The sequence below is a fragment of the Salmo salar genome, chromosome 02, assembly GCF_965601325.2.
Source record: "Salmo salar chromosome 02, fSalSal1, whole genome shotgun sequence".
Taxonomy (NCBI): domain Eukaryota; kingdom Metazoa; phylum Chordata; class Actinopteri; order Salmoniformes; family Salmonidae; genus Salmo; species Salmo salar.
The window spans coordinates 36,256,272-36,283,398 of record NC_138292.1 but is presented as its reverse complement, the minus strand read 5'-3'; the positions used below and the strand labels follow the sequence as shown (position 1 = coordinate 36,283,398).

General features: G+C 42.4%; 2 protein-coding genes across 3 annotated transcripts; one reads left to right on the top strand and one right to left on the bottom strand.

Annotated features, from left to right (window-relative positions):
* Positions 1-1,168: 1,168 nt before the first annotated feature.
* On the bottom strand, positions 1,169-14,204 carry LOC145861043 (uncharacterized). Its single transcript, XM_082962395.1, has 8 exons — positions 14,010-14,204; positions 7,874-7,954; positions 7,079-7,186; positions 6,849-6,992; positions 6,558-6,718; positions 5,032-5,159; positions 4,822-4,928; positions 1,169-1,735 (listed from the first exon to the last, which is right to left on the bottom strand). The coding sequence occupies exons 1-8, from the start codon at positions 14,071-14,073 to the stop codon at positions 1,170-1,172; spliced, it is 1,359 nt and encodes a 452-aa protein (XP_082818521.1). The 5' UTR covers positions 14,074-14,204; the 3' UTR covers position 1,169.
* A 2,634-nt stretch (positions 14,205-16,838) lies between these two features.
* Positions 16,839-26,826, top strand: nes (nestin). Of its 2 annotated transcripts, XM_014162031.3 has the most exons (4): positions 16,839-17,834; positions 19,081-19,205; positions 20,816-20,889; positions 21,543-26,826. In XM_014162031.3, the coding sequence occupies exons 1-4, from the start codon at positions 17,019-17,021 to the stop codon at positions 25,928-25,930; spliced, it is 5,403 nt and encodes a 1,800-aa protein (XP_014017506.3). In that variant the 5' UTR covers positions 16,839-17,018; the 3' UTR covers positions 25,931-26,826. The 2 variants fall into 2 exon arrangements, with proteins under 2 accessions (XP_014017506.3, XP_014017509.1); XM_014162034.3 differs by lacking the exon at positions 20,816-20,889 and having other exon boundaries at positions 21,543-21,704.
* The last annotated feature ends 301 nt before the right edge of the window (positions 26,827-27,127 follow it).

The window sequence follows — 27,127 nt, the reverse complement described above, 5'->3', positions numbered from 1 at the left end:
GACTTGTTTTCACACACACCTGGTTTCAATTCCCTAATTACATGTTGTATATTTTCCCTCTGTTTCGGGAATTGTTTATTTTGTAAGTACTCGTGCTATGTGTTACTGGTGCGTTATGGGTTTTGTACCCATGTGTTTTTTGTTTTGTATACTGTTGGTTTTATATATTAAACTGCTCCGGCTATTCACCAAGTTCTGCTCTCCTGCGTTTGACTTCCCTGCCACCAGTTACGCACCCCTTACAATACCTCTTAAAAAAAAATAATAATTTGGAACAAGATTGATGAGGACTTGCCCAAGATTGTTGGAAAGGCAAAGAGATCAGCCATTCATCAGCTTGTGGCAGAGCTCCAATTTCAGTTCATCTCATAGACAAATGAAACCATCAAATGAAATCTGATATATTTAATCTGGACTCAACTGAAATATTTGCAAAACCCTGAAAAAAAGTCTGTTTTGTTTCCTGTCAACAATAGACTTTCAGCAATTAAACAGAGGTTTATAGTGGAATTCATGTTAGAAATAATTTTTTAAACTGGTGTTAATATGCCGATTCTTGTACAGTGTTCTGTATTGTTAATATTCTCAACATTGATGTTTTAAACAATGTGATATCAACATCAGATATGAGGTTGCTAGATATGAGCACAGTAATGTCCATGTATTTTTTGCTCAATGAGCTTTCCTTACTACTCTCTGTGATGTCACACATTTGCATGATGCTTAAAGGGGCATCATTTTTGGATTTATAAATTAATGATATGTACCTGTCACATTCGCTATCTTCGAACTCCCTGTCGTAGATCAACCAAGGCGCAGCGTGCTTGTAATTCCACATACTTTATTAGAATAAACCGAACAAAACAATAAACAGGTAGACAGAAAAGAACGTGACGCAACTGAGGCGCACACAAAACAGACAGAAATAATAATTACCCACAAACACAGGTGGGGAAAAGGCTGCCTAAGTATGATTCCCAATCAGAGACAACGATAGACAGCTGCCTCTGATTGGAAACCATACTCGGTCAAAACAAAGAAATATAATGACATAGAATGCCCACCCCATATCACACCCTGACCTAACCAAACAGAGAAAAACGTCTCTCTCAGGTCAGGGCATGACAGTACCCCCCCCCCCCCCCCGGCCCCCGGCCGCAAACCTGAACCTATAGGGGAGGATCCGGGTGGGCATCTACCCATGGTGGCGGCTCCGGTTCGGGGCGTAGCCCCCGCTCCGCCCGCTGATCCCTCCGCTTTTGTATCACCGGACAGTGGATCATCGTTGAAGGAACCAGACCGTGGATCATCGCCGGAGGCTCTGGACTGCAGACCGCAGCTGGAGACTTTGGACTGCAGACCACCGCTGGAGACTCTGGACTGCAGACTGCCGCTGGAGACTCTGGACTGCAGACCGCCGCTGGAGACTCTGGACTGCAGACCGCCGGACTGGGGGACGTTGCTGGAGGCTCCAGACTGGGGGACGTTGCTGGAGGCTCCAGACTGGGGGACGTCACTGGAGGCTCCGGGCCATGGATCATCACTACAGGTTCCGCGCCATGGATCATCACTGGAGGCTTCTGACCATGGATCATCACTGGAGGCTCCGGGCCATGGATCATCACTGGAGGCTCCGGGCCATGGATCATCACTGGAGGCTCCGGGCCATGGATTATCACTGGAGGCTCCGGGCCATGGATTATCACTGGAGGCTTCGTGCCATGGATCATCACAACTGAAGGAGAGAAAAAGGGCTGCCTAAGTATGATTCCCAATCAGAGACAACGATAGACAGCTACCTCTGATTGGAAACCATACTCAGCCAAAACAAAGAAATCCAAAAACTAGATTGCCCACCCCACATCACATCACAACCTGACCTAACTAAACTAGAGGAAATAAAACGTCTCTCTAAGGTCAGGGCGTGACAGTACCCATTGATTCTTGAAGAATATAACTTATACAGTGAATTCGGAAAGCATTCAGACCCCTTGACTTCTTCCACATTTTGGATCTATATATATATTTTTCATCAATCTACACACAATACCCCCCAAGCAAATGTATTAAAAATAAGAAACAGAAATAACCCAAAGGGCTTGTTTGGGCCTGTTTGGCCCTGTCCGGGGGTATCATCGGAAGGGGCCACAGTGTCTCCTGACCCCTCCTGTCTCAGCCTCCAGTATTTATGCTGCAGTAGTTTATGTGTCGGAGGGCTAGGGTCAGTCTGTTATATCTGGAGTATTTCTCCTGTCTTATCCGGTGTCCTGTGCGAATTTAAGTATGCTCTCTCTAATTCTTTCTTTCTTTCTCTCTCTTGGAGGACCTGAGCCCTAGGACCATGCCTCAGGACTACCTGGCCTGATGACTCCTTGCTGTCCCTAGTCCACCTGGCCGTGCTGCTGCTCCAGTTCCATAACCTGCGGCTATGGAACCCTGACCTGTTCACCGGATGTGCTACCTGTCCCAGACCTGCTGTTTTCAACTCTCTAGAGACAGCAGGAGTGGTAGAGATACTCTGAATGATCGGCTATGAAAAGCCAACTGACATTTACTCCTGAGGTGCTGACCTGTTGCACCCTCGACAACCACTGTGATTATTATTATTTAACCCTGCTGGTCATCTATGAACATTTGAACATCTTGGCCATGTGCTGTTATAATCTCCACCCGGCACAGCCAGAAGAGGACTGGCCACCCCTCATAGCCTGGTTCCTCTCTAGGTTTCTTCCTAGGTTCTGGCCTTTCTAGGGAGTTTTTCCTAGCCACCGTGCTTCTACACCTGCATTGCTTGCTGTTTGGGGTTTTAGGCTGGGTTTCTGTACAGCACTTTGAGATATCAGCTGATGTAAGAAGGGCTTTATAAATAAATTTGATTTGAAATACCATATTTACATAAGTATTCAGACACTTTGCTATGCGACTCGAAATTGAGCTCAGGTGCATCCTGTTTCCATTGATCATCCTTGAGATGCTTCTACAACTTGATTGCAGTCCACTTGTCATAAATTCAATTGATTGGACATGATTTGGAAAGGCACAGACCTGTGTATATAAGGTCCCACAATTGACAGTGCTTGTCAGAGCAAAACCAAGCCATGAGGATGAAGGAATTGTCCGTAGAGCTCCGAGACAGGATTGTGTCGAGGCACAGATATGGGGATGGGTACCAAAAATTGTCTGCAGCATTGAAGGTCCCCAAGAATGCAGTGGCCTCCATCATTCTTAAGTGGAAGAAGTTTGGAACCACCAAGACACTTCCTAGAGCTGGCTGCCTGGCCAAATTGAGCAATCGGGGGAGAAGGGCCTTGGTCAGGGAGGTGACCAATAATGCAATGGTCAATCTGACAAAGCTTAAAACTTCCTCTGTGGAGATGGAAGAACTTCCAGAAGGACAACCATCTCTGCAGTACTCCACCAATCAGGCCTTTATGGTAGAGTGGCCAGACAGAAGCCACTCCTCAATAAAAGGCACATGACAGCCCGCTTGGAGTTTGCCAAAAGGACTCACAGACCATGCAAAACAAGATTCTCTGGTCTGATGAAACCAAGATTGAACTGTTTGACCTGAATGCCAAGAGTCACGTCTGGAGGAAATCTGGCACCATCCCTACAGTGGAGTATGGTGGTGACAGGATCATGCTGTGGGGATGTTTTTCAGCAGCAGGGACTGGGAGACTAATCAAGATCGAGGTAAAGATGAACAGATCAAAGTACAGAGAGATCCTGAAATTCTAAAACCTGTTTTTGCTTTGTCATTATGGGGTGTTGTGTGTTGATTTTTGAGGGGAAAGAAACAATGTAGAATAAGGCTGTAATGTAACAAAATGTGGAAAGATTCAATGGGTCTGAATACTTCTGAATGCATTGTAAATGCCTCATGAGCTTTGTTCCACTGTCATTCTCCATCACAACCCAAAATATAAGCTTGTTTTCTTCCAATGTTTGTAATCAAAGTAATGGTCAACAAACACTATATAGCCTCATAACATGGTTAAAACTATTACGTTTATATAACGGATGGTCAGTCCTTGCACCCATAGCTCTTTCTATGAATTTGACAGTGGTTACATTTCTCCAGCCCCATCCCTCAGCTTTTTACCAAAACAGGGGCGGGAAATTCTTTGTTATTGTTTCAATTGCTGATTGGCGCTTTAAATAAATATTTAATTTAGTGCATAAAACTGTCAATTTAGCAGAAGTATTGCATAGGTTATAAAACTGAGTGATTTCATAAAAAATGTAAAACTTCCATTCTACATATTTAACTTGTACTTCATATGCTAAGATGTTTCAAAATCGAAGGAAGAAAATCTTGGAAGACAAGTCTAGTTTTGCTTTGTAAACTGAATATGATATGATTTCTGATCTATGAAAGGCCAAAACAAATGTTATTTTAAAACATTACACTATACATACAGTTGATCTTTGATTGTGAACATAGACACAAATGTATGAAACATAATACAATAACACAATATAAGAGCACTAATTCATTGTCATAATGAAATAATTGATATGAAAGACAATGTGCCTGATTTATATGAAAGCTTAAAACTAAACATAATTTTTTTAATTCACCAAAGCTACATTAAAACAGATCGTTGATTGTTAACATTTCAAAAACGTACAAAACAGACTGAATTGAGTGAATCTGAATTGACCCCAACAAGCAGATGCAGGGGTCCTTCAATAAGAAGAATAAAACTGAATTTAATTCTCAAAGGAAGATGCAATAATATATGAGCTCAGTATGTGAGAATGCCTCTTAAGAGAGTGTTCCTGCAATTTAATCTGGCCATATTAATGCTCTACTCTCACAGATCCAACGGTTCTGCATGTCACATGATACAGCATTCCAATTAGCCAATGGTGCATTCTTTGGGATAGTTAACACGCAATTCCCTCCATTTCGACTGTTCCAAAACCTGTGAAAAGAGAACACCACCATTAATGAAAATAAATTACTGAGTCAAATAATGATTTAACAATGCTTCTTTGTTGTGTTTACACTGAATAATATGTCCTTACCCATCAGTCAGATTCTGATGACTTCCATTAACCCAGAGCCATTTGCCGTTTTCAGCTTTGTCAGTCAAACCGATCCAATACCCATGATAGTCATCATAGTAATCTTTAGTGTGGTTATGAATGAATTCCTTAATGAGAAGTGAGAGAAACCACAAATTAAATGTTAGGGAAAAGGTACATTTTGTAGTAATCCACATTTTCGGGAGGCAGTGTGTAAATGTTGGATCTCATGGATGTAATCAGGTCCAAATGAGAAATAACAAAGAGCACAACAGGAAGTAGCATTGTAATGGGCTTTGTCCTTTTGTCTTTTAGTTATGACTGCTTTACCCTGAGTTCATAGCTATCACACATTTTAATCTAGTTCCTATTTCACTTTTCATTCATTTTCATTGTTTGAATGACTTAAAGGTTGAGTGAATCTGTCCCTCTAAACCTGTGGTGGAAAAAGTACCCAATTGTCATACTTGAGTACAAGTGAAGATACCTTTGATGGGTTTGGATTTCTGAACTTTAAATGTTATTAATCATTAGTTATACTAGATACCTGAGGGGTGCCATAGCCGAGGGGCTACAGCAGAGGTTAATGGTTATCTGTAGGGGGAAGGTATATGGTGGGTGCATTTAATCTTGGAATGTACTGAGTGTAGGGAAAGTGATCACATGTGCCAGGCATTGTTAAGGGGAGAGAGTCATGGATTAGTGATGAAGGGGGTCGAGGACAGGTCAGGTCACTTTAAGGGAGAAAGAAAAGTTAGTTTCCTGCCTAGCAATAAAGATACAATGTTTAGCAAGAAGGAGGAGACCACCCAAAGTGGGGTACAAATACCACCACTATTGTTAACATGTTTTTGGCGATTCAGCTGTTCAATCCTTTGGGAAGAATAAACTTGGGTTAAGCTTTCATAGTGTCTGTCAAGTTCTTACTCTGGTAATTTCAACCTAACACCTTAATAGAAAATTACTCAAGTAAAAGTAAAAGTCATCCAGTAAAATTCTACTTGACTAAAAGTCTAAAAGTATTTGGTTTAAAATATACTTAAGTATCAAAAGTAAATGTAATTACTAAAATACACTTAAGTATCAAAAGTTAAAGTAAAAGTGTAAGTCATTTCAAATTCCTTATATTAAGCAAACGAGACGGTACCATTTTCTTGTTTTTTTTAATTTACGGCTAGCCAAAGACACACCCCAACATTCAGACATCATTTACAAATTAAGCGTGTGTGCTTAGTGAGTTCGCTGGATCAGAGGCAATAGGGATGACCAGGGATGTTCTGTTGATAAGTGTGTGAATTGGACCATTTTCCTGTCCTGCTAAATGTAAATGTAATGAATACTTTTGGGTGTCAAGGAAAATGTATGGAGTAAAAAGTATAATATTTTCTAAAGGAATGTAGTGAAGTAAATGTCAAAGTAAAGTTAAGTACAGATACCCCAAAAACGACTTAAGTAGTACTTTAAAGTATTTTTACTTAAGTACTTTATACCACTGCTCTAAACACTTGTTTGCACAAGTGTCCCACCTGTTCTGCTTGGCTGCCAATGACTGGCAAATCAGCATTCTCTTGTTTGCAATATTGTTGGCTTTCTGTCCAGGTCTTCCATTGAGCTTCAGGTTGCACAATCAGGTAACAACTAGATTGGAACAACATCCAGCCATCTTGACAAGAGTTACACACCCTCTCTACAACAATAAAACATTTACAGTATTAACGCTACAATATAAACAACATTTGTTTTGTTAATACTGTATATTCATTTTAAGTGTAATATCTAATAAGTAATGTATTTTAATGTACAAGAAAGGGTTTTACCTCCTGTGCCAACTTTGTGTGAACAATATTTATTGACAGGAAAGACATCAAACTGAAATATTAACTGAAGATTCCAGTTCAGTCTATCCCTCTCTCTTGACACATTTTCTTTCTCAACCGCTAAACGTCGGTTTGTAGTGCTGACTATGGAGAGAGAAGGACATGTTTACTCTATGATGTCATCCTGCACCCCTCCAAAATCCATAATACTTTATGATCCACATACTCACAGTAGACACAGAGGCCTATAATAGCTGAAACTAAGAGGGCACAAAGAAGCCCCAAACACACTGCCGCTCCTCGAAAGGGTTGAGAGTGGAGAGCAGACTTCTCGTCCACTAAGAATAGCAAGATAAGAGTCATGTTATTATAACCATACTGTTAGCATAAGAATATACATTTAATGGTAAGCGTTATTCCATCATCTGATGAAATCTTATAATTGAACAATAAAAGGTGGATCATTTGATTATGGCATACATTCAATCCGGACCACGGAAGATTGGCGCTATAGCGCGCTTGAAATTTTAAAGACATTCGCGGAGACTGCATTCACAGTAAACGCTGCATATGTCGGGTCATTCAGAAATGACCTTAATATTTCTATTGCGCTATAGTCTCGTAAGTCCGGCAACAGCAGTGACTAAGGTTTGGTTTCAATGACAGAATCTTTCAGCAATTTCAATAAAGGAAAAACAGACAACTCTCCCAACAAATCACGAGGCAGGCATGTCAGAACATTGCGATTTGAAACAAATGACTAGCCACTTGCAAAAAATAACCTTTGTGATCTCCATCTTTCTAGCTACTATTTTGTATTTTATTCAAGTGGATAAGGTAGTAACATAGGCAGTGACGTAGTTCCTCTATGCCAAACTGACGCTCTATTACGTACAGACAGACAGTGTTAAGCCGGAACATTTGAAAATTGTAGGAGGCAACCCGGATCTCTAGAGAGACTAATCATGCTATAACTCGGATCTTCCACAGTCCGGATTGAATCTAGCCCTATCTCTCAAACACACCTGCTGTGGCAGGATTTCGTTGAGTGACTGCACTTCCCTTAGCCTTTACTTCATCATATTCTGTTTCTTCCTCTTTTTTCTCTGTGGGGAATAGAAAGGAATACACATACATATTCATTAATATCAACCCATTTGTGAACCAATTTTTTGACCAATTTTTTGACATGCCACTATGAAAATCTTATGCCATTAGTAACTCTAACATGTAATCCATATAGCTTTATTTCTTTGTTGTTGATTGGAAGTATGTAAAAAAAAACAGACAATTACCCCTGTTCCTCAGCCCCAATATCTATATACCTCAGTCCACTTACCAACACACCTAAACCCAATTACCCACACACCCCAGCCCAGTTACCCCCATGCCCTAACCCTGACATACACATGTCAGTACCCTAATATTTATACAATCAGCTACCGATACACCCATATCCTAGCCTCATTTGCCCTATTTGTTAGTCATAGACCCCAGTTTCTTTGCCAAAACTCCTCATCCCTGTTGCTTTACTATCTCAGCCCTGTTACTCACTTTGCCTAGGCCTGTATTAACCCAAGTCACCAATAGTAACCTATATCCAGCCACTCACCTCTGACCTGTAATCACTTAATCATTTCTAATAATTTCATAGATAAACTCACAGTACAGTGGTATAACACTGGTAGGGGTAAAGTGACTATGAATAGACAATAAACAGCGAGCAGCAGCAGTGTAAAAACAAAGGGGGGATGGGGGGGGGGGGCAATGCAAATAGTCCGGGTGGCCATCTTATTAATTGTTCAGCAGTCTTATGGCTTGGAGGTAGAAGCTGATAAGAAGCCTTTTGGACCTAGACTTGGCGCTCCGGTACTGCTTGCTGTGCGGTAGCAGAGAGAACAGTCTATGACTTGGGTGGCTGGAATCTTTGAATTTTTTGGGGGCTTTCCTCTGCTAGTATATAGGTCCTGGATGGCAGGAAGCTTGGCACCAGTGATGCACTGGATCATACGCACTACACTCTGTAGTGCCTTACGGTGGGATGCCGAGCAGTTGCCATACAAGGCAGTGATGCAACTGGTCAGGATGCTCTCGATGGTGCAGCTGTATAACTTTTTGAGGATCTGGGGACCCATGGCAAATCTCTTCAGTCTCCTGAGGAGGAAAAGGCATTGTCATGCCCTCTTCATTACTTTCTTGGTGTGTTTGGACCATGATAGTTTGTTTGTGATGTCACGACTTCCGCCGAAGTCAGGTCCTCTCCTTGTTCGGGCAGCGCTCGGCAGTCAGCGTCGCCGGTCTTCTAGCCATCATCGATCCACTTTTCATTTTCCATTTGTTTTGTTTTGTCTTGTTTTCCTTACACCTGGTTTCAATCCCCTCAATCACTTGTTGTGTATTTAACTCTCTGTTCCCCCCATGTCTTTGTGTGGGATTGTTTATTGTTTTATATATGCGCACGTTAGATTGGTTGCGCTGGGTTATGTCAACCCGTATTGTATTTCGTGTTTGTTGTTGCCATGTGTTTTTGGTTTGCCTAAATAAAAGGCTCCGTTTGCTACCCGATATCTGCTCTCCTGCACCTGACTCCCGTACAGCCATTTACGCATACCTGACACGTGATGTGAACACCAAGGAACTTGAAACTCTCGACTCGCTCCACTACAGCCCCATCGATGTGAATGGGGGTGTGTTCGGCCCTCCTTTTCCTGTAGTTGTCACGCTTGTCGTCGGTGATGGAGGACCAAAACGCAGCAGGTATGTGAATGCTCATCTTGATTTTTAATTACTCTCAAAATGAACATACAAAAATAACAAACACGAAAAAACGAACGAACGACAATAACAGTCTGACTAGGCACACGGCTAAGCACAGAACAATCACCCACCAATCACACACACAAACACACCCTAATATATGGGACTCTCAATCAAAGGCAGATAGACAACACCTGCCTTCAACTGAGAGTCCCAACCCCAATTAACCAAACATAGAAACACACACACTAGACTAACCATAGAATACAAACACATAGACCATCAACCAAAAACCCGGAAAACTAAATCAAACACCCTTTACACAAACACACCACCCCGAACCACATAAAACAAATACCCTCTGCCACGTCCTGACCAAACTACAAAAACAATTAACCTTATACTGGCCAGGACGTGACAGTAGTCCACTATCATCTCCTTTGTCTTTCTCACGTTGAGGGAGAGGTTGTTGTCCTTGCACCACACTTCCAGGACTCTGACCTCCGTCCTCTAAGCTGTCTCATTGTTGTCGGTGATCAGGCCTACCACCGTTGTGTCGTCAGCAAACTTAATGATGGTGTTGGAGTTGTGCTTGGCCATGCAGTCGTGGATGAACAGTGAGTCTTCGGAAAGCATGATCACACAGTCGTCCGGAACAGCTGGTGCTCTCGTGCATGCTTCAGTATTACTTGCCTCGAAGCGAGCATAAAAGGCATTTAGCCAGTCTGGTAGGCTCGTGTCACTGGACAGCTTGTGGCTGGGTTTCCCTTTGTAGTCCGCAATAGTTTGCAAGCCCTGCCACATCAGACGAACATCAGAGTCTGATGACTCTAGCCTTTAGCTCGGTGCGGATGTTGCGTGGCTTCTGGTTGGGATATGTACGTACGGTCCCTGTGGGGATGACGTCGTCGATACACTCACTTATTGATGAAGCCGGTGACTGTGGTGGTACTCCTCAATGCCATTGGATGAATCCCGGAACACATTCCAGTCTGTGGTAGCAAAACAGTCCCGTAGCATCCGTGTCATCTGACCACTTCCGTATTGAGCGAGTCACTGGTACTTCCTGCTTTAGTTTTTGCTTGTAACCAGGAATTTGGAGGATGGAATTATGGTCAGATTTTCCAAATGGAGGGCGAGGGAGAGTTTTGCACACGTCTCTGTTTGTCGAGTAAAGGTGGTCTAGAGTTTTTTCCTCTGGTTGCACATATGACATGCTGGTAGAAATGAGGTAAAACGGATATAAGTTTGCCTGCGTTAAAGTCCATGGCTACTAGGAGCGACAATTCTGGATGAGCATTTTCTTATTTGCTTACAGCCTTTTACAGCTCGTTGAATGCGCTCTTAGTGCCAGCATCGGTTTGTGGTGGTAAATAAACAGCTACGAAAAATGTAGATGAAAACTCTCTTGGTAGATAGTTTATCATGAGGTACTCATGAGCTACTCTCTATTAGACATCGCTGTCACGCCCTGACCTTAGAGATCCTTATTATTCTCTATGTTTGGTTAGGTCAGGGGGTGACTCGGGTGGGAAAGTCTATGTTTTCTATTTCTTTGTTTTCGGCCGAGTGTGGTTCCCAATCAGAGGCAGCTGTCTAGCGTTGTCTCTGATTGGGGATCATATATAAGTAGTCATTTTCCTTTTGGGTTTTGTGGGATCTTGTTTTCTGTTTAGTGTCCGTGCCTGACAGAACTGTGTGCTTTTGTTTTCGCCTTTTGGTATTTTGTTTAACCTGTCTGGGCTAGGGGGCAGTATTTTCACGGCCGGATGAAAAACGTACCCAATTTAAACAGGTTACTACTCTGGCCCCGAAACTAGAATATGCATAGTATTAGTAGATCTGGATAGAAAACACTCTGTAGTTTCTAAAACTGTTTGAATGGTGTCTGTGAGTATAACAGAACTCATATGGCAGGCAAAAACCTGAGAAAAAGTAAACCAGGAAGTGGAGGATCTGAGAATTGTAGTTCTTCTTTCTAGTCCCTTTCAAAACTACAGTATCCGTGGGGTTATGTTGCACTTCCTAAGGCTTCCATTGGCTGTCTAAAGCCTTCAGAAAGTGGTTTGAGCATTCTCCTGTCACTGGGCAGATAATAGGAGCTCAGTTTCTGAGTGGACTGCCTGGCAACAAAGGGATTGGATATGCGTGGTCACGCGAGCACGCTGTTCCTTCTTTTTCTCCTTGAATGAATACGCTATTGTCCGGTTTGAATATTATTGCAATTTTACGTTAAAAATACCATAAAGATTGATTTTAAACAGCGTTTGACATGCTTATAAGTACGGTAATGGAACATTTGGACTTTTCATCTCTGGTTCCGCGCTCGCGCGTTATGCCTTTGGATAAGAGATCTGTACGCACGAACAAAACGGAGGTATTTGGACATAAATATGGATTATTTTGAACAAAAACAACATTTCTTGTGGAAGTAGCAGTCCTGGGAGTGCATTCTGACGAAGATCAGCAAAGGTAAGAGAATATTTCTAATACTAATTTTGAGTTTAGGTTGCCCTGAACTTGGCGGGTGTCTGTATAGCTCTCTGTGATGGCTGAGCTATGTACTCAGAATATTGAAAAATGTGCTTTCTCAGTAAAGCTATTTTAAAATCTGACACAGCGGTTGCATCCAGGGGTAGTCTATCTATAATTCTTTAAATAATTGTTGTATATTTTGTCAACGTTTATGATGAGTATTTTTGTAAATTGATGTGCACATTCACCGGACGTTTTGGTGGGAATACATTTTCTGAACATCACTCGCCAATGTAAAATGCTGTTTTTGGATATAAATATGAACTTTATCAAACAAAACATACATGTATTGTGTAACATAATGTCCTAGGAGTGTCATCTGATGAAGATCATCAAAGGTTAGTGCATCATTTAGCTGTGTTTTGGGTTTTATTGACACATGTCCTTGCTCGGAAAATGGCTGTGTGATTATTTTTGTCTATGTACTCTCCTAACATAATCTAATGTTTTGCTTTCGCTGTAAAGCCTTTTTGAAATCGGACAATGGGATTACATCAAGGAGAAGTGTATCTTTAAAATGGTGTAAAATAGTTGTATGTTTGAGAAAGTTGAATTATGACATTTTGTTGTTTTTGAATTTAACGCCCTGATATTTCACTGGCTGTGTCCCGCAGGTGGGACGCTAGCGTCCCACGTAGCCCATAGAAGTTAAGTGTTTTGTGAAGAAAAGTAATCATGAACACTTTCCACGCTGCGCTTTGGTCTACTCTTCCTACCACCAACGAGAGCCGTTACAATCGCGCACTAGCTGTTATTGACAAATAGACACACACCCTCACCCCCACCCCTCATCTTCCCAGACATAGCTGTTCTGTCCTGCCAATGCACAGAAAACCCAGCCAACTGTATATTATCTGTGTCGTCGTTCAGCCACGACCCGGTGAAACATGAGATATTACTGTTTTTAATGTCCTGTTGGTAGGATAGTCTTGAACTGGGCGCTTCCAGTTTATTCTCGAGTGATTGAACGTTGACCAATAGAACGGATGGTAGAGGCCGGTTACCCACTCGCAGACGAATTCTCACAAGGCACCCTGATCCGCACCTCCTGTATTTCCTTATTTCCTTCATGCGAATGACTGGGATTTGGGCCTTGTCCGGGAGCAACATTATATCCTTTGCATCAGACTCATTAAAGAAAAAATCTTCATCCAGTTCGAGGTGAGTAATCTTTGTTCTGATATCCAGAAGCTCTTTCGGTCATAAGAGACGGTAGCATCAACATTAGGTACAAAATAAATTACAAACGATGCGAAAAAACACACAAAATAGCACAATTGGTTAAGTACCCGGAAAACATCAGCCATCCCCACTGGCATCATTCTTCCATTCCATTCCAGATCTACATGGATCTCAGCCCAAATACCAATACGAAGAAATATCATTGTGCAAGAGACAGTAAACAAACCTGTTGACATTAAATATTTGTTCAGTTATTACACTAATTCAGTTTATACAGTGCATTCTGAAAGTTTTCAGACCCCTTGACTTTAACCACGTTTTGTTACTTTACAGCCTTAATCTAAAATGGATTAAATAGTTTTTTTCCTCATCAATCTACACACAAACATTTTTTTTCCGGCTATTGTGACCAATGGAATTAAATGGGTTAAGAATGTCATTTTTACTTGATTTAATCAAAGATATTTGATTAACACATAATGTCAGAGTAGATTTGCAAACATGATTCAGCATAAATAGCTGCCATATCTGGCTCACTTTCTTTAAGCACCCTTCAATTTGAATATTCACAAAAAATTGTGGTTGTTATAGTCTTCAGTCTAGAAGGGACATTTTTGTAAACTGATAGAAATGAACTAAAAGACAGTGACAGTGATGAAGAGATGAGAAAGAAAGGCCAAGACCCACCTTTCGGCGAAGAAACGATGGGATTCTTGAAAACCACGGTAGAATAATGCAGCTCTTCTGCCATCCTTTAGACTTGTCGTCAACAGTGTGTACAGACAAACCTTACCCAGTGTTGAACTATATGAGATGGTGGTCCCTGTTTTTTATATCCCTATTAGGACCTGTATTAGTACTTCTGCTTTGACTCTGGTTTGCATTACTCATGTCAAAGAACAGTTTCACTGTTCCATCTGACAGAGAAGAGGAAGTCATGTTGACGTGCCATGGGGGTACTGTCATGATGGTGCTGAATGACACTGCAGTACTCAATATGAAAATCTGTATGGAAACCCATAGGCCTACAACTTTGAATGGAAAACAGAAATAGTTTAGTACAGAAATAGAAATCGGAGTGTCTCTCATTCTCTGCTCACTTGTTTTAGTGTGAGGATACCTTTGAAGACTTGCCATACCCTCTTGTCAGTGGTTGATTGAGAAGTTGGCCAATCCATTGACTGGTTTACAAATTTAATACACTGATTTGGTAAGACTTCAGAAAATGTTGTAATGCGTTTCTCATTTGTCTGTAATTCATTTCCCATATGTCTGCAATAGATCTTCACGAGGTTGAAGTGGAGTTGTTACCATATACAGTGAGGGAAAAAAGTATTTGATCCCCTGCTGATTTTGTACGTTTGCCCACTGACAAAGAAATGATCAGTCTATAATTTTAATGGTAGGTTTATTTGAACAGTGAGAGACAGAATAACAACAAAAAAATCCAGAAAAACGCATGTCAAAAATGTTATAAATTGATTTGCATTTTAATGAGGGAAATCAGTATTTGACCCCTCTGCAAAACATGACTTAGTACTTGGTGGCAGAACCCTTGTTGGCAATCACAAAGGTCAGACGTTTCTTGTAGTTGGCCACCAGGTTTGCACACATCTCAGGAGGGATTTTGTCCCACTCCTCTTTGCAGATCTTCTCCAAGTCATTAAGGTTTCGAGGCTGACGTTTGGCAACTCGAACCTTCAGCTCCCTCCACAGATTTTCTATGGGATTAAGGTCTGGAGACTGGCTAGGCCACTCCAGGACCTTAATGTGCTTCTTCTTGAGCCACTCCTTTGTTGCTCTGGCCGTGTGTTTTGGGTCATTGTCATGCTGGAATACCCATCAACGACCCATTTTCAATGCCCTGGCTGAGGGAAGGAGGTTCTCACCCAAGATTTGACGGTACATGGCCCTGTCCATCGTCCCTTTGATGCGGTGAAGTTGTCCTGTCCCCTTAGCAGAAAAACACCCCCAAAGCATAATGTTTCCACCTACATGTTTGACGGTGGGGATGGTGTTCTTGGGGTCATAGGCAGCATTCCTCCTCCTCCAAACACGGCGAGTTCAGTTGATGCCAAAGTGCTCCATTTTGGTCTCATCTGACCACAACACTTTCACCCAGTTGTCCTCTGAATCATTCAGATGTTCATTGGCAAACTTCAGACGGGCATGTATTTGTGCTTTCTTGAGCAGGGGGACCTTGCAGGCGCTGCAGGATTTCAGTCCTTCACGGCGTAGTGTGTTACCAATTGTTTTCTTGGTGACTATGGTCCCAGCTGCCTTGAGATCATTGACCAGATCCTCCCGTGTAGTTCTGGGATGATTCCTCACCGTTCTCATAATCATTGCAACTCCACGAGGTGAGATCTTGCATGGAGCCCCAGGCCGAGGGAGATTGATAGTTCTTTTGTGTTTCTTCCATTTGTGAATAATCTCACCAACTGTTGTCACTTTCTCACCAAGCTGCTTGGCGATGGTCTTGTAGCCCATTCCAGCCTTGTGTAGGTCTACAATCTTGTCCCTTACATCCTTGGGGAGCTCTTTGGTCTTGGCCATGGTGGAGAGTTTGGAATCTGATTGATTGATTGCTTCTGTGGACAGGTGTCTTTTATACAGGTAACAAGCTGAGATTAGGAGCACTCCCTTTAAGAGTGTGCTCCTAATCTCAGCTCGTTACCTGTATAAAAGACACCTGGGAGCCAGAAATCTTTCTGATTGAGAGGGGGTCAAATACTTATTTCCCTCATTAAAATGCAAATCAATTTATAACATTTTTGACATGCGTTTTTCAGGATTTTTTTGTTGTTATTCTGTCTCTCACTGTTCAAATAAACCTACCATTAAAAGTATAGACTGATCATTTCTTTGTCAGTGGGCAAACGTACAAAATCAGCAGGGGATCAAATACTTTTTTCCCTCACTGTAGACGTGGGGCTGCTGCAATGTTGAAATACTGTCACCAGATGGTAGTAGAAAGGCCAAAAGTGGTCTGAATAGTAGCTACATCACTTTTTTAATCACGATGGCAGTCTATCCTTTATTAAGTCAATCAATTATCTAATTAGATTGATTTAGCCTATAATTTCTAAATCTACATCACATGTGTGACAATCAGAGTTGTCTTAGTACAAATATAAATGTTTCCTCTAGTCTTCCCGTCAAGTCTATTCATCATAGAGTATTGTATTCATGCTATTGCATTTAGCCTTACATATTACATTCAGTAGTCTCACAATTACGCACAATATGTGTGTATCAGATAAAAAATTGGTGAAAGAAATACATGATTTCATAAAAATAACTGAATATGTACTTGTAGAGAGGTAACAGATATCATTCAATCAAAATGTGAATTTCTCCCAGTGAATAAGAAGCAGAAGACACTCCAGCAGTGCTAGAGTTAACCCCTAAATGACATCACTGCTCACTCCCACCTCCCTCTCTTCCCTCCTCTCCATCCCTCCTCCCCTTTCTTCCCCTCTGCCCTACCCTTGCATTAATTCCAGTATGAAAGGAAAGTATCTCACCAGCACTCACACTACAGGAGGCAAGCAGCCTCATAGCACATTCTGACCCTCACACACAGGCTTGGAGAGAGACCGAATCAGCACCTCACACACATTGACATAAACTGCTCGCTCCAGAGTGAGGCCCTCTTTACTCAACCAGCATCACTATCTGCCCTCTCGCTCTGACATGGAGCTCCACAGCCTCCGACACTACCACAGCCACCGGACCGACGACAAGCTCCAGATGCTGAACCTCAACAAGCGCCTGGAGACCTACCTGGGCCGAGTGAGGCTGCTGGAGGAGGAGAACAAGCTACTAAGCCAGGAGCTCCAGGCCCTGAGGGGCAGTTGCCAGGGGGGGCGGATGGGCCTGGAGGACAAGCTGAGCCTGGCCAGGCAGGAGGTGGAGGAAGCCTGGAGGGAGAAGGACCGGGTAGAGCTGGAGCTAGGGAGCCTGGGTGAGGAGCTCCAAGTCCTGGGGCTGCAGAGACAGTGGGAGGCGGACGCCCATGGGGAGGTGAAGAAGAAGCTGGCAGACAGCAGGAAGGAGATGGAGGAGGAGAAGAGGGCTCAGATCTGGTTAAGAGAGAAGGTGAGCCAGCTAGAGAAACAAATCCAGTTCCAGATACAAATCCACCAGGAAGATGTTGCCGGCTTCCAGGCTACATTAATCCATGTCAGACCTGCACTGCCACCCCCTCCACCCCAAACGGGAACCCAGCTACCCAGCCTCCAGGACCTGGGTGAGGAGTACTCCCAGATGGCTGTCAGGGCGTGGCATGAGGCGGCCATGGTGTTTCAGGGCCAGTTGGACAGCCTGGGCGAGTCTCTAAACCAGGCCAGAACCCGGTTGGCCCAGGTGGGCCAGGAGAAAATTGAGAGCCAGCTGAAACTTCAGGCCCTGGAGAATGAGCTGCAATCAGTCCAGGATAGAAGGCAGCATCTGGAGAGGAGTGTGGCCAAACAGAGAGACAGGCAGAGGCAAGAAATACAAAACCTGCAGGTAAGAACAGTTAAAGTAGCCGACCTTGGTACTTTGGTGTGGGCATATTTATGGGTGTGGGTTTATTCATGTCAATATCTCATAGGTAACTTTGTTATAACAGTGTCATTTTCCAATGCAATCATATAACAGTATCAATTAGACTATTTAGAACTCCTGTTCACCTGAACTGAGACTGAAGCCATAAAAGTGAGATTCCTAACCATACTATTAAATTCCATATTGAGTGACACTTGAATAATCATACATTCTTTAAAACGTCTTGAGTGTGTTGTCTGAATGTGACTGCTGTGTGGGATTTAGAACCTTCAAATGACTTCAGTCCAAAGACAATTGACAATGTGCTTGTTGTGTATCTTGCTAGTTAATCAGGACAGCTAAAGCTGCTTCCAGTTGAGCAAACCAGAGCAAAACAAAACGTTTGAAATGTCAGTCATAGCAAAATGTTTTTCAAATGGACATGGCCCAATATAAAAACGGGGAAAATATGGTAATTTTATGAAAACGCATAGATGTGTTTTTGTCCAAATGAGTCTGATGATATCTATGACGAAGAAACACACCAACGCAGTATCTCTGAGAAGGCTTATATTGTGCTCCCTTTCATTTGAAAGGCTAATGAAATGTTTGGACAGAAACAGCATGTTGGACTCTGTCACGCCCTGACCTTAGAGAGCCTTTTTATTTCTCTATTTGGTTAGGTCAGGGTGTGATTTGGGTGGGCATTCTAGTTTTTCTATTTCTTTGTTTGCCGGGTATGGTTCCCAATCAGAGGCAGCTGTCTATCATTGTCTCTGATTGGGGATCATACTTAGGCAGCCTTTTTCCCACCTTAGTTTGTGGGATCTTGTTTTTGTACTGTTGCTTTACAGCGCTACAGAACTGTGCGTTTTTTTGGTATTTGTTGTTTTTTCGGTGTCATCTAATAAAGTAAGATGTACGCCTACCACGCTGCACCTTGGTCCGATCCTTCCATCGACGAGCGTAACAGACTCTGCATAGGCTGGGGCTCAGGGAATTAGTTCCAGGTCATAATTTGTCTAGAAAGGTCAAAAGTCCACACTGAGGCCCAACCATAAGATGCAGGTAACACAACATTGAACATTCTATGTTCTATGCTGGGCATAAGCTCTTGCCATGGGACCAGGAACCAGAATTCAGTGCCTTCAATACCTGTTCATGTGCTATGGTTGGATGACATCAATGCCATTTCTAATCAATTATCTTCCCTTTTCCTGTTCCCCAGGCCCATCTGGAGGTGTTGGAGATGGAGAAGGGGGCGCTGGGAAATCAGATTGACTCTCTCATGACAGAAAGTAGGGGTCTGGTGCAGCTGAAGATGTCTCTAGGCATGGAGGTGGCCACATACAGGTACGGTACATGCCAGAGTACATATATCAGATGCTACAGTACCTCCCTCATCATACCATTAGCACTAAACTATAGACATTTTGGGCCAAATGCTAAAGGGTAACTAGTAAGTCATGCATTAATGTCAATTGGAGCTTTGCTTGAAAATATTAGTTATATATAAGGATCTCAAGTTGGACTTCAGTCTTAACTTGTTTTCCTTGTCTGTTTTTCTTCACAACCACTGATCTGATAGACCATGACAGGTGAAAGTATTATTATGGCCATCCATCCAATTATTTTACTCATCAGCTGTAGAGGAAAAGGAGACGAGGGGAGGAAGCCATGAAAGACCATTGGCCCACAGCCAAAGGTGATCAGAGGTAGTGTCATTTTTTATGTAAGAGAGGTGTGGGAAGGTTTAAATAAAAGCGTCACCTCAAGTTGGTTTGAACATACTCTGATGAAGGCGGCAACAGCTGAAAAAGTGACACCAGGCCCATGTATGTTTGATGTCTGCAAAAAAGCCTGTCGATTAGAATATGAAAATTGAGGCAAATGTCCCACTCATCCCATCTTCACTAATATCTTCCCCTTCTTTTCCAAGAGTTATTTTCCAAACATGTTCTTTTTCCTTTATTTACCTTTCTACCTTTCTATTTGTGAGAAAGCCGTCATTATTAGCCCCATGTCCATTCTGATTTAGACGTCTAGTTTATCTCATTCAAAGATGGCGTTTCACCCCTCCCCCTGTGAGAATGTGGAACAATATGTAGATGCCCAAGGCCTGTTGTCCAATAGGGCTCAGCCGTCTGGCCTAAAGGTCATCCCCTTGAAAAGGCCAGTCTCGGCTGTCTTGAGCAGGGTAACTTTATATGGGGCTCTATAGTGGCGTCTTTCTCTTTCCCCTGGTCTCTTCCCCCTCCATAGTGACCCCAAGGTATCAGCAGGGAATAACCAACATATGAACTATGGGTGTCTAGAGTAACAGAAATAAGAGTCAGGGGGAGAAGCAGAGAGCAAGTCTCAAAGAGATTTACTAAATGCATCAAATTCATATTTTCTGCACCTACACAGTACATCCCAACACGCAATACAACACATTGAGCGACACTTGGAATGTAATTCGGGGATCATATTGAGATATTCATGTGCACCAGTTTAAAAGTATTGTTTCATTAGAGATGCTGGTTTGAATGTGTGTTGGAATGGGTATGGTTCACATTTGTGAATACAAATGGTATTAGTTCTGCTTGGGCTAATCAGAATGTCAGGGCGTGCATGCCTGTATTTTAGGCTGTGAGTATGTGAGAGGGGGAATTGATGGTAGTGGTGTGCACTGCAGACGGCTCTTCAATGACAATGTCGTCCCCACATTTCCATAACAACAGATCTCATGTTGGCAACAAAAGCCCTCCCATTTCACTCCTCTGACCCCACCCTACGACACTTATTTCAGAAAACCCCCTAGTGTGGCCAAACTAAAATGATCTTGGTTATTCGTCACATTAGTATTCAAGCTGCTTCTAACCAGGACATAAGATTTTCTAGATAGTGATGCAAAACATATTACATCACTCTCCTTTCATGAATCCTTCTCTCATTTGTCTATGTCTGTTATTTTCCTTCAGAGCTTTACTGGACAATGAAAGTCTGATGGGGGATTTCTCTTCAACAAATCAGCTAAGGAGTAGCTACACATCTGGTAAATGATCACTTCATGCAGAAATCAACCAGCTATATCAGTGACTGTGTTGTAATGCATGATATTGATAGGCGTCAAAGCCATCACCTCCATGACATGTATTCCTGTTACTGTATAATTTTACTCAAAACCAAGAGGCATCTATCTTATCCTTAAGGTAGGCGAGTCCTGACTCTATTGTACTGTATATAATCACATTAGACCAAAAAGACTGGGGGATGGTGCGGGTTGGTTAGGGGGCTGAGCTAGGCGCTTTGTGCTCTGTAACACAAGCTACCTAAGAGGGCCCCCAAAGGTCATTGAGCCATATGGCTTTGCTTTCCGGTAACTCAGACTGGAGGGGAAGGAAGTCATGATCGATATCTTTCCATTACTGTCTAACCTCAGGAGAACATGTCTCCTAATATTGCCTTTGGGATGGAATTTCGAGATCTGTCAACCTAAGATAAAACTGAAGACATTTTGGAATAGGCAGAGATTTGCAATCAAAAAGCAATCAAAGCATTGGTGAATGTTTCCTGGTACTGTCAAGATTATTGTCAGTGTCATTTCAACTTTATTGATGTCTATCTACGATAGTCCCTGGCCTGTGGCCTACCCATTACCATTATGCATGGTCTACCTATTCAATAATCTTCCTATGTCATTCACAGATGGAGTGCCCAGCTCTCGAGGGGTTAAGCAAAGCTTCCAGACACAGCTGGCTACCAGTCACATGATCAGTCCCATCTCTACCATCCATAGAGCAAGCCCACGATCCAATGTAACAATGATGTCCGCATCACCAATCTGGACTCAAAACCGGGTAACCCTGAACGAAACACCTGAGAGTTGTCGAAAGACAGAGGAAGAGCATGTTGACTTTGACTTAGGGTCCAACCGGCAGGTAAGTTGGTCAACGCCTTACCCCAGAGTACCACAGAATGGAATTTCAGTCGACCACTTCAGACCCCAGGATGTCCATGAAGAAGTCAACTATGCTGAGCCTCTCTCACCTCCCACTGAAGAGGCAGGAGCTGATGTTGTATCTTGGCTTGGATCTGACCATAAGGAACAATCCATGTGGGATTTAGAAAAGGAGGAAGAGGATCAGAACATAGTCAGAACCTGGGTTGCTGAAGACAAACCAGTTCTGGAATCTGCCATGAGTCACCAGGTTGAGACCAGCTTCAGTATGCCAACTGTGTTCAGCACTGATGCTCAAGAGCTCTACAGCCCTTCAGTGAGCTATGAGAGAGCAGGTTCAGTGACAGGGGCACATTCTGCTTTCTCAGCGAATGATGATAATGATGTACCTTATGAAATGTCTTCTGAAAAAGAGGAACCTCTACTAGATCTGCCTTACGGTCCCATGAATGCATTGGAGGAAAGAGATCTTGAAACAGCAAGGAAAGATGCTGAATGGGTGGGAAAAGAAGGCTTGGAGTCTGAAACTAAATCAGTGCTAGAACATGCATTTGAGACCTTCACAAGCAGTCAAGCTTTCGAGTATGGGGCGGGGAAAAGTTACAACAAGCCAATAGAGTTCAACCAAGAGGACAATACGTCATATGCATCTATTCAAGCCTCCCAAGGTTCAGAAGATGCATTTCACCATGTTAAAAGAGTGGAGGAAGATGTTATTAATCTCACAAAAGAGGATGATGAAAATGATATGTCTAACAAAGATGACGAGCAATTGGAAGATGAATTGCGCCCCTATGGGTATGGTAAGGATGATTGTGAAAGATTGGCAGGGTTCAAAATGGAAAATTGTGTGACAGAAAGAATCGATAAGTTCAACCGAGAGGCGATTATGTCATATGAATCTGCTCAAGCTTCTCACTGGTCAGAAGAAGTATTTCACCATGTTGAAAGACTGGAGGAAGGTGATATAAATATCACAAAAGGGGATGATGAACATGATATGTCTAATAAACGTGAGGAACAATATGCATTGCACCCCAATGGGGATGTAAATGATGAATGGGATAGAGTGGGAGGATACAATGAAGAGAATGGAATTAGAGAAAGAATGGATGATTGGAAAGAAGGAAAGGATCATATGAAAGAGGAAGAGATGTGTAATAACAGAGAAACCCAACCCAATCGGTCTGATCAAGAGCATATACCTTCAAATGTAGAGAAACTGAATCAATTCGAGCAAGAGCATATACCTTTAGGCAGAGAGAAACTGAATATATCCGACAATGACAAAGAGGATCATGATGAGGAAAACTACTGTCAAAATACTTCTGTTTCATGGAGGGCTGAGCTAGAAGGTGACAGCTACGCTCAGGACAACACACTGGCCGACACACACCCCCTGATCCGTTACAAGAGTGACGAGACGGATGCCAACACTCAGGCTTCACACATGGGCGAAAGTGACTCCAGTGATGGTGAAGAGGACAGGGAGGTTTGCCAGACAGGAACAGGCACCTGGGGCGAAGGCAAGTCCAAACAGTTTGACACCATGGAGGATCTGTATGAAGAGTCAGAAGGGGATGTCATAGATCAGGAAAGTAACATGGGCTCTACTCACCAAGAGGACATGGATGCTAGCCAAACAAAGGAGCATGCTACACAGGAGAATGATGAGGAGAATGCTGTAGATCAGTTGATTCAGAAGACAGAAGAGGAGCAATCCTATGAGGAACTTACAGAACCTGGAGAGTACTCCATGATGTGCTCTGATGAGGACTATAATGAAGAAAGAATTGATAGATTGGTGGAGCAAGAGTTAGAGAATTTATCTATATCCAGTTACAGTGAACACTTTAATGGGCAGATGATTGAGAGCGAGTCAGTACTGAGTCTTCAAATTGAGTCTCACACTGAACTTTCCCAGACACAAGACATATTATACAGTGAGGAGGTAGACCAGATACACTCAGTGAGACTGAATCAATCTGAGCAAGAGCATACGACGTCAGGCGGCGAGAAACTGAATCAATCCGAGCAAGATTATTTAAATTCAGGCAGAGAGAAACTAAATCAATCTGAACAAGAGTATATACCCTCAGACGGAGAGAAACTGAATCAATCCGAGCCAGAGTATATAACTTCAGGAGGAGAGAAAATGTGTCAATCCGAGCAAGACCATATACCCTCAGACGAAGAGAAACTGAATCAATCCAAGCAAGAGAATATACCTTTAAGCGGAGAGAAACTGAATCAATCTGAACAAGAGTATTTACCCTCAGATGGAGAGAAAATGAATCAATCCGAGCCAGAGTATATACCCTCAGGCAGAGAGAAACTGAATCAATCTGAGCAAGTGCATATACCTTCAAACGGAAAGATACTGAATCCGTCTGAACAAGAGTATATACCCTCAGGCGGAGAGAAACTGAATCTATATGAGCAAGAACATATACCCTCAGACGGAGAGAAACTGAATCTCACCGAGCAAGATAATATACCTTTAGGTGGAGAAAAACTAATTCAATCTGAACAAGAGCATATACCTTTAGGCAGAGAGAAACTGAATCAATCTGAGCCAGAGTATATACCCTCAGGCAGAGAGAACATAAATCAATCTGAGCAAGAACATATACCCTCAGATGGAGAGAAACTGAATCACACTGAGCAAGAGAATATACCCTTAGGTGGAGAGAAACTGAATCAATCTGAACAAGAGTATATAACTTCAGGCGGAGAGAAACCGAATTCATATGCACAAGAAAATATACCCTCAGACGGAGAGAAAATGAATCAATCCGAGCAAGAGAATATACCTTCAGACAGAGAGAAACTGAATCAATCTGAAGATCAGTACATTCCTTCAGGTGGAGAGAAACTGAATCAGTATGAGCAAGAGCATATACCTTTAGGTGGAGAGAAACTGAATCAATCTGAGCAAGACCATATACCCTCAGACGACGAGAAAATGAATCAATCTGAGTCAGAGTATATACCCTCAGGTGAAGAGAAACTGAATCAATCTGAGCAAGACCATATACCCTCAGACGACGAGAAAATGAATCCATCTGAGTCAGAGTATATACCCTCAGGTGAAGAGAAACTGAATCAATCTGAGCAAGACCATATACCCTCAGACGACGAGAAAATGAATCCATCTGAGTCAGAGTATATACCCTCAGGTGAAGAGAAACTGAATCAATCTGAGCCAGACCATATACCCTCAGACGACGAGAAAATGAATCAATCTGATCCAGAGTATATACCTTCAGGTGGAGAGGAACTGAATCAATCTGAGCCAGAGCATATACCCTCAGGTGGAGAGAAACTGAATCAATCTGAGCCAGAGTGGATTTCCTCAGAGGTTATGTATTCAATGCACTCTAGGATCCGATCGACACCTGAACACACATCTCTTAGAGAAAGTTCAGTAGAAATATCCAAAGCAGAATATTTGGCTCAAGGTAAAGTCTTCAGTGGGGAACTGAGAACTGAAGCTGTACCAGACCAAATAGAAGGAGAGGATGACCAGAACCTTTCTATGCTGACTCATGCAGACTTTACTGAAAGCCATTCTATCCACAGCAGTTTAAACAGCAGGCCTGAGAGTCAAACCAACATGAACAACTCGGATATAGAAGAGTCCAACAGCACAGATGATGAGTCTCCAAATGCAAGCCAGTATTTGCAACCTGTCAACGACGCAAATCTAACTGCAGATTTGTTAGATGTGGCGGTCTCTCACTATGAGGATTGCAATGCTCTTATAGAACATTCTGCAGAGGAGGTCACTAGCTATCAGGCAAGTCATGAATGTCTTCAGACAGACAAATGGGAAGTCTTCGAAAGTCCAAACAAACACCTGGAATCTGGAGATCCTTTTACAGGTCACAAGAGAGACTCAGAGAGATCATCCAAAACTGACAGCAAAGGCCGGGACCTCCACAGCTTCCTCAGCTCTGGTGTACACAGCAACTTCTGGGGTTCCAATCTGGAGACAGGAGCCCCCTATCAACCGGATGAGCCATATGACCATGTGACCGAGCTACCCAACCAGAACCTAGCCTTGGCTGATAACCTATCCTGGGTGGATTTGGAATCCACAGGCGGCCAATTGGAACACAAAGATGGACAGTGACACACCTAAAGCTTCCACCCTTGAAGAAGAGGACAAACAGATGCCCTCACAGGTGAAGCAGCTGGTGTGTAGAGATGTGGTAGGGGGTGTGAATGTTACTTCTGAAGGTTCTGAAGATGAGGAAGACTCCTGGTCATCTGGGGAAGAATAGGAACAATTTCAGCATGGTTTCTATAAGGAGTAAAGTAGAAGTAACAAGTGTTATTGAGAGTGTAATAATATTTACACTTTACAGGCTTTGAATTTGAGCATTGATTCACATTGATCCTTATAGTGAAAAGTAAATGAAATGAATGTACTATGTCACAGAATGTCATGACAATTCAGTGCTCTCTGGGATCCCTGGGATGTTCCAACCCTAAACCCTAACCCCTACCCTTACCTTAACCCTAACTATAACTATAACCAGAACCCTTACCTACACCATTTAAAATGTCAACTTCAATGGGATAGGGACGTCCCAAGGATGCGAGATGGCATGGACCGTCAAATATTTATGCTGTTTTCAAAAACCAAAGTTGTGCCATGGTGCACACCCTGCTGACACTAACCACCAGTGTACCTACTCCATTTCAAGACATTGAGGGCCATTTTTGTACATTTTACAAGTTTGTTTGAATAGCCATTTTTCTATAGATTTTTTATTAGCCCATCTACAAACACTACAAGCAGCAGTGCATGGTTTGAAATCCTAGAAGAACAGCTTGCCTTCATTTTAATAAAGCATTTCACAATACAGTGTCACAAATATAACTAACAGACAATAAAACAACATGGTGCCATATTAGCTATGCTTTGTTTACGATTACGGCAAAAAACACGTTGTTTTTTGGCTAGTGTTCTCTGTAGAAATGCACAAAAAACGTACATGGAAAAATAAAACTAATTGACAAATATGTTTAGAATTGTATATTTGCTTAAGAACTTTTTATGACTTATTTCATGATGCAATTTTGATATACTCTAAATTGAAATATTTACATTTTATAAATAAAGCTTTTGTAAAATTAATGGAGAAAAACATAGAAATATAAACAAATAAACACACTCTGGTCCATTTAAAAAAAAAAATCAGTTAAGTCAGTTAAGAAACTGTCAGTTATTTTACAATGATGGTCTACTATCCAGCAGTCTCTTCTGATAGAGGAAGACTAGCGCACAACGGGTTCCGTGAATAAATATCTAGTGTCTGTTGAA

Bases quoted from the DNA above. Each gene is read 5' to 3' on its own strand.
- nes (XM_014162031.3), top strand. From the start codon at position 17,019: ATGGAGCTCCACAGCCTCCGACACTACCACAGCCACCGGACCGACGAC. The intron at 17,835-19,080 runs GTAAGAACAGTT...CCTGTTCCCCAG, and splicing joins AAGAAATACAAAACCTGCAG to GCCCATCTGGAGGTGTTGGA. The intron at 19,206-20,815 runs GTACGGTACATG...ATTTTCCTTCAG, and splicing joins ATGGAGGTGGCCACATACAG to AGCTTTACTGGACAATGAAA.
- LOC145861043 (XM_082962395.1), bottom strand. From the start codon at position 14,073: ATGGCAGAAGAGCTGCATTATTCTACCGTGGTTTTCAAGAATCCCATC. The intron at 7,955-14,009 runs GTGGGTCTTGGC...TATTCCCCACAG, and splicing joins CATCGTTTCTTCGCCGAAAG to AGAAAAAAGAGGAAGAAACA. The intron at 7,187-7,873 runs GTGTGTTTGAGA...TGCTATTCTTAG, and splicing joins ACGAAATCCTGCCACAGCAG to TGGACGAGAAGTCTGCTCTC.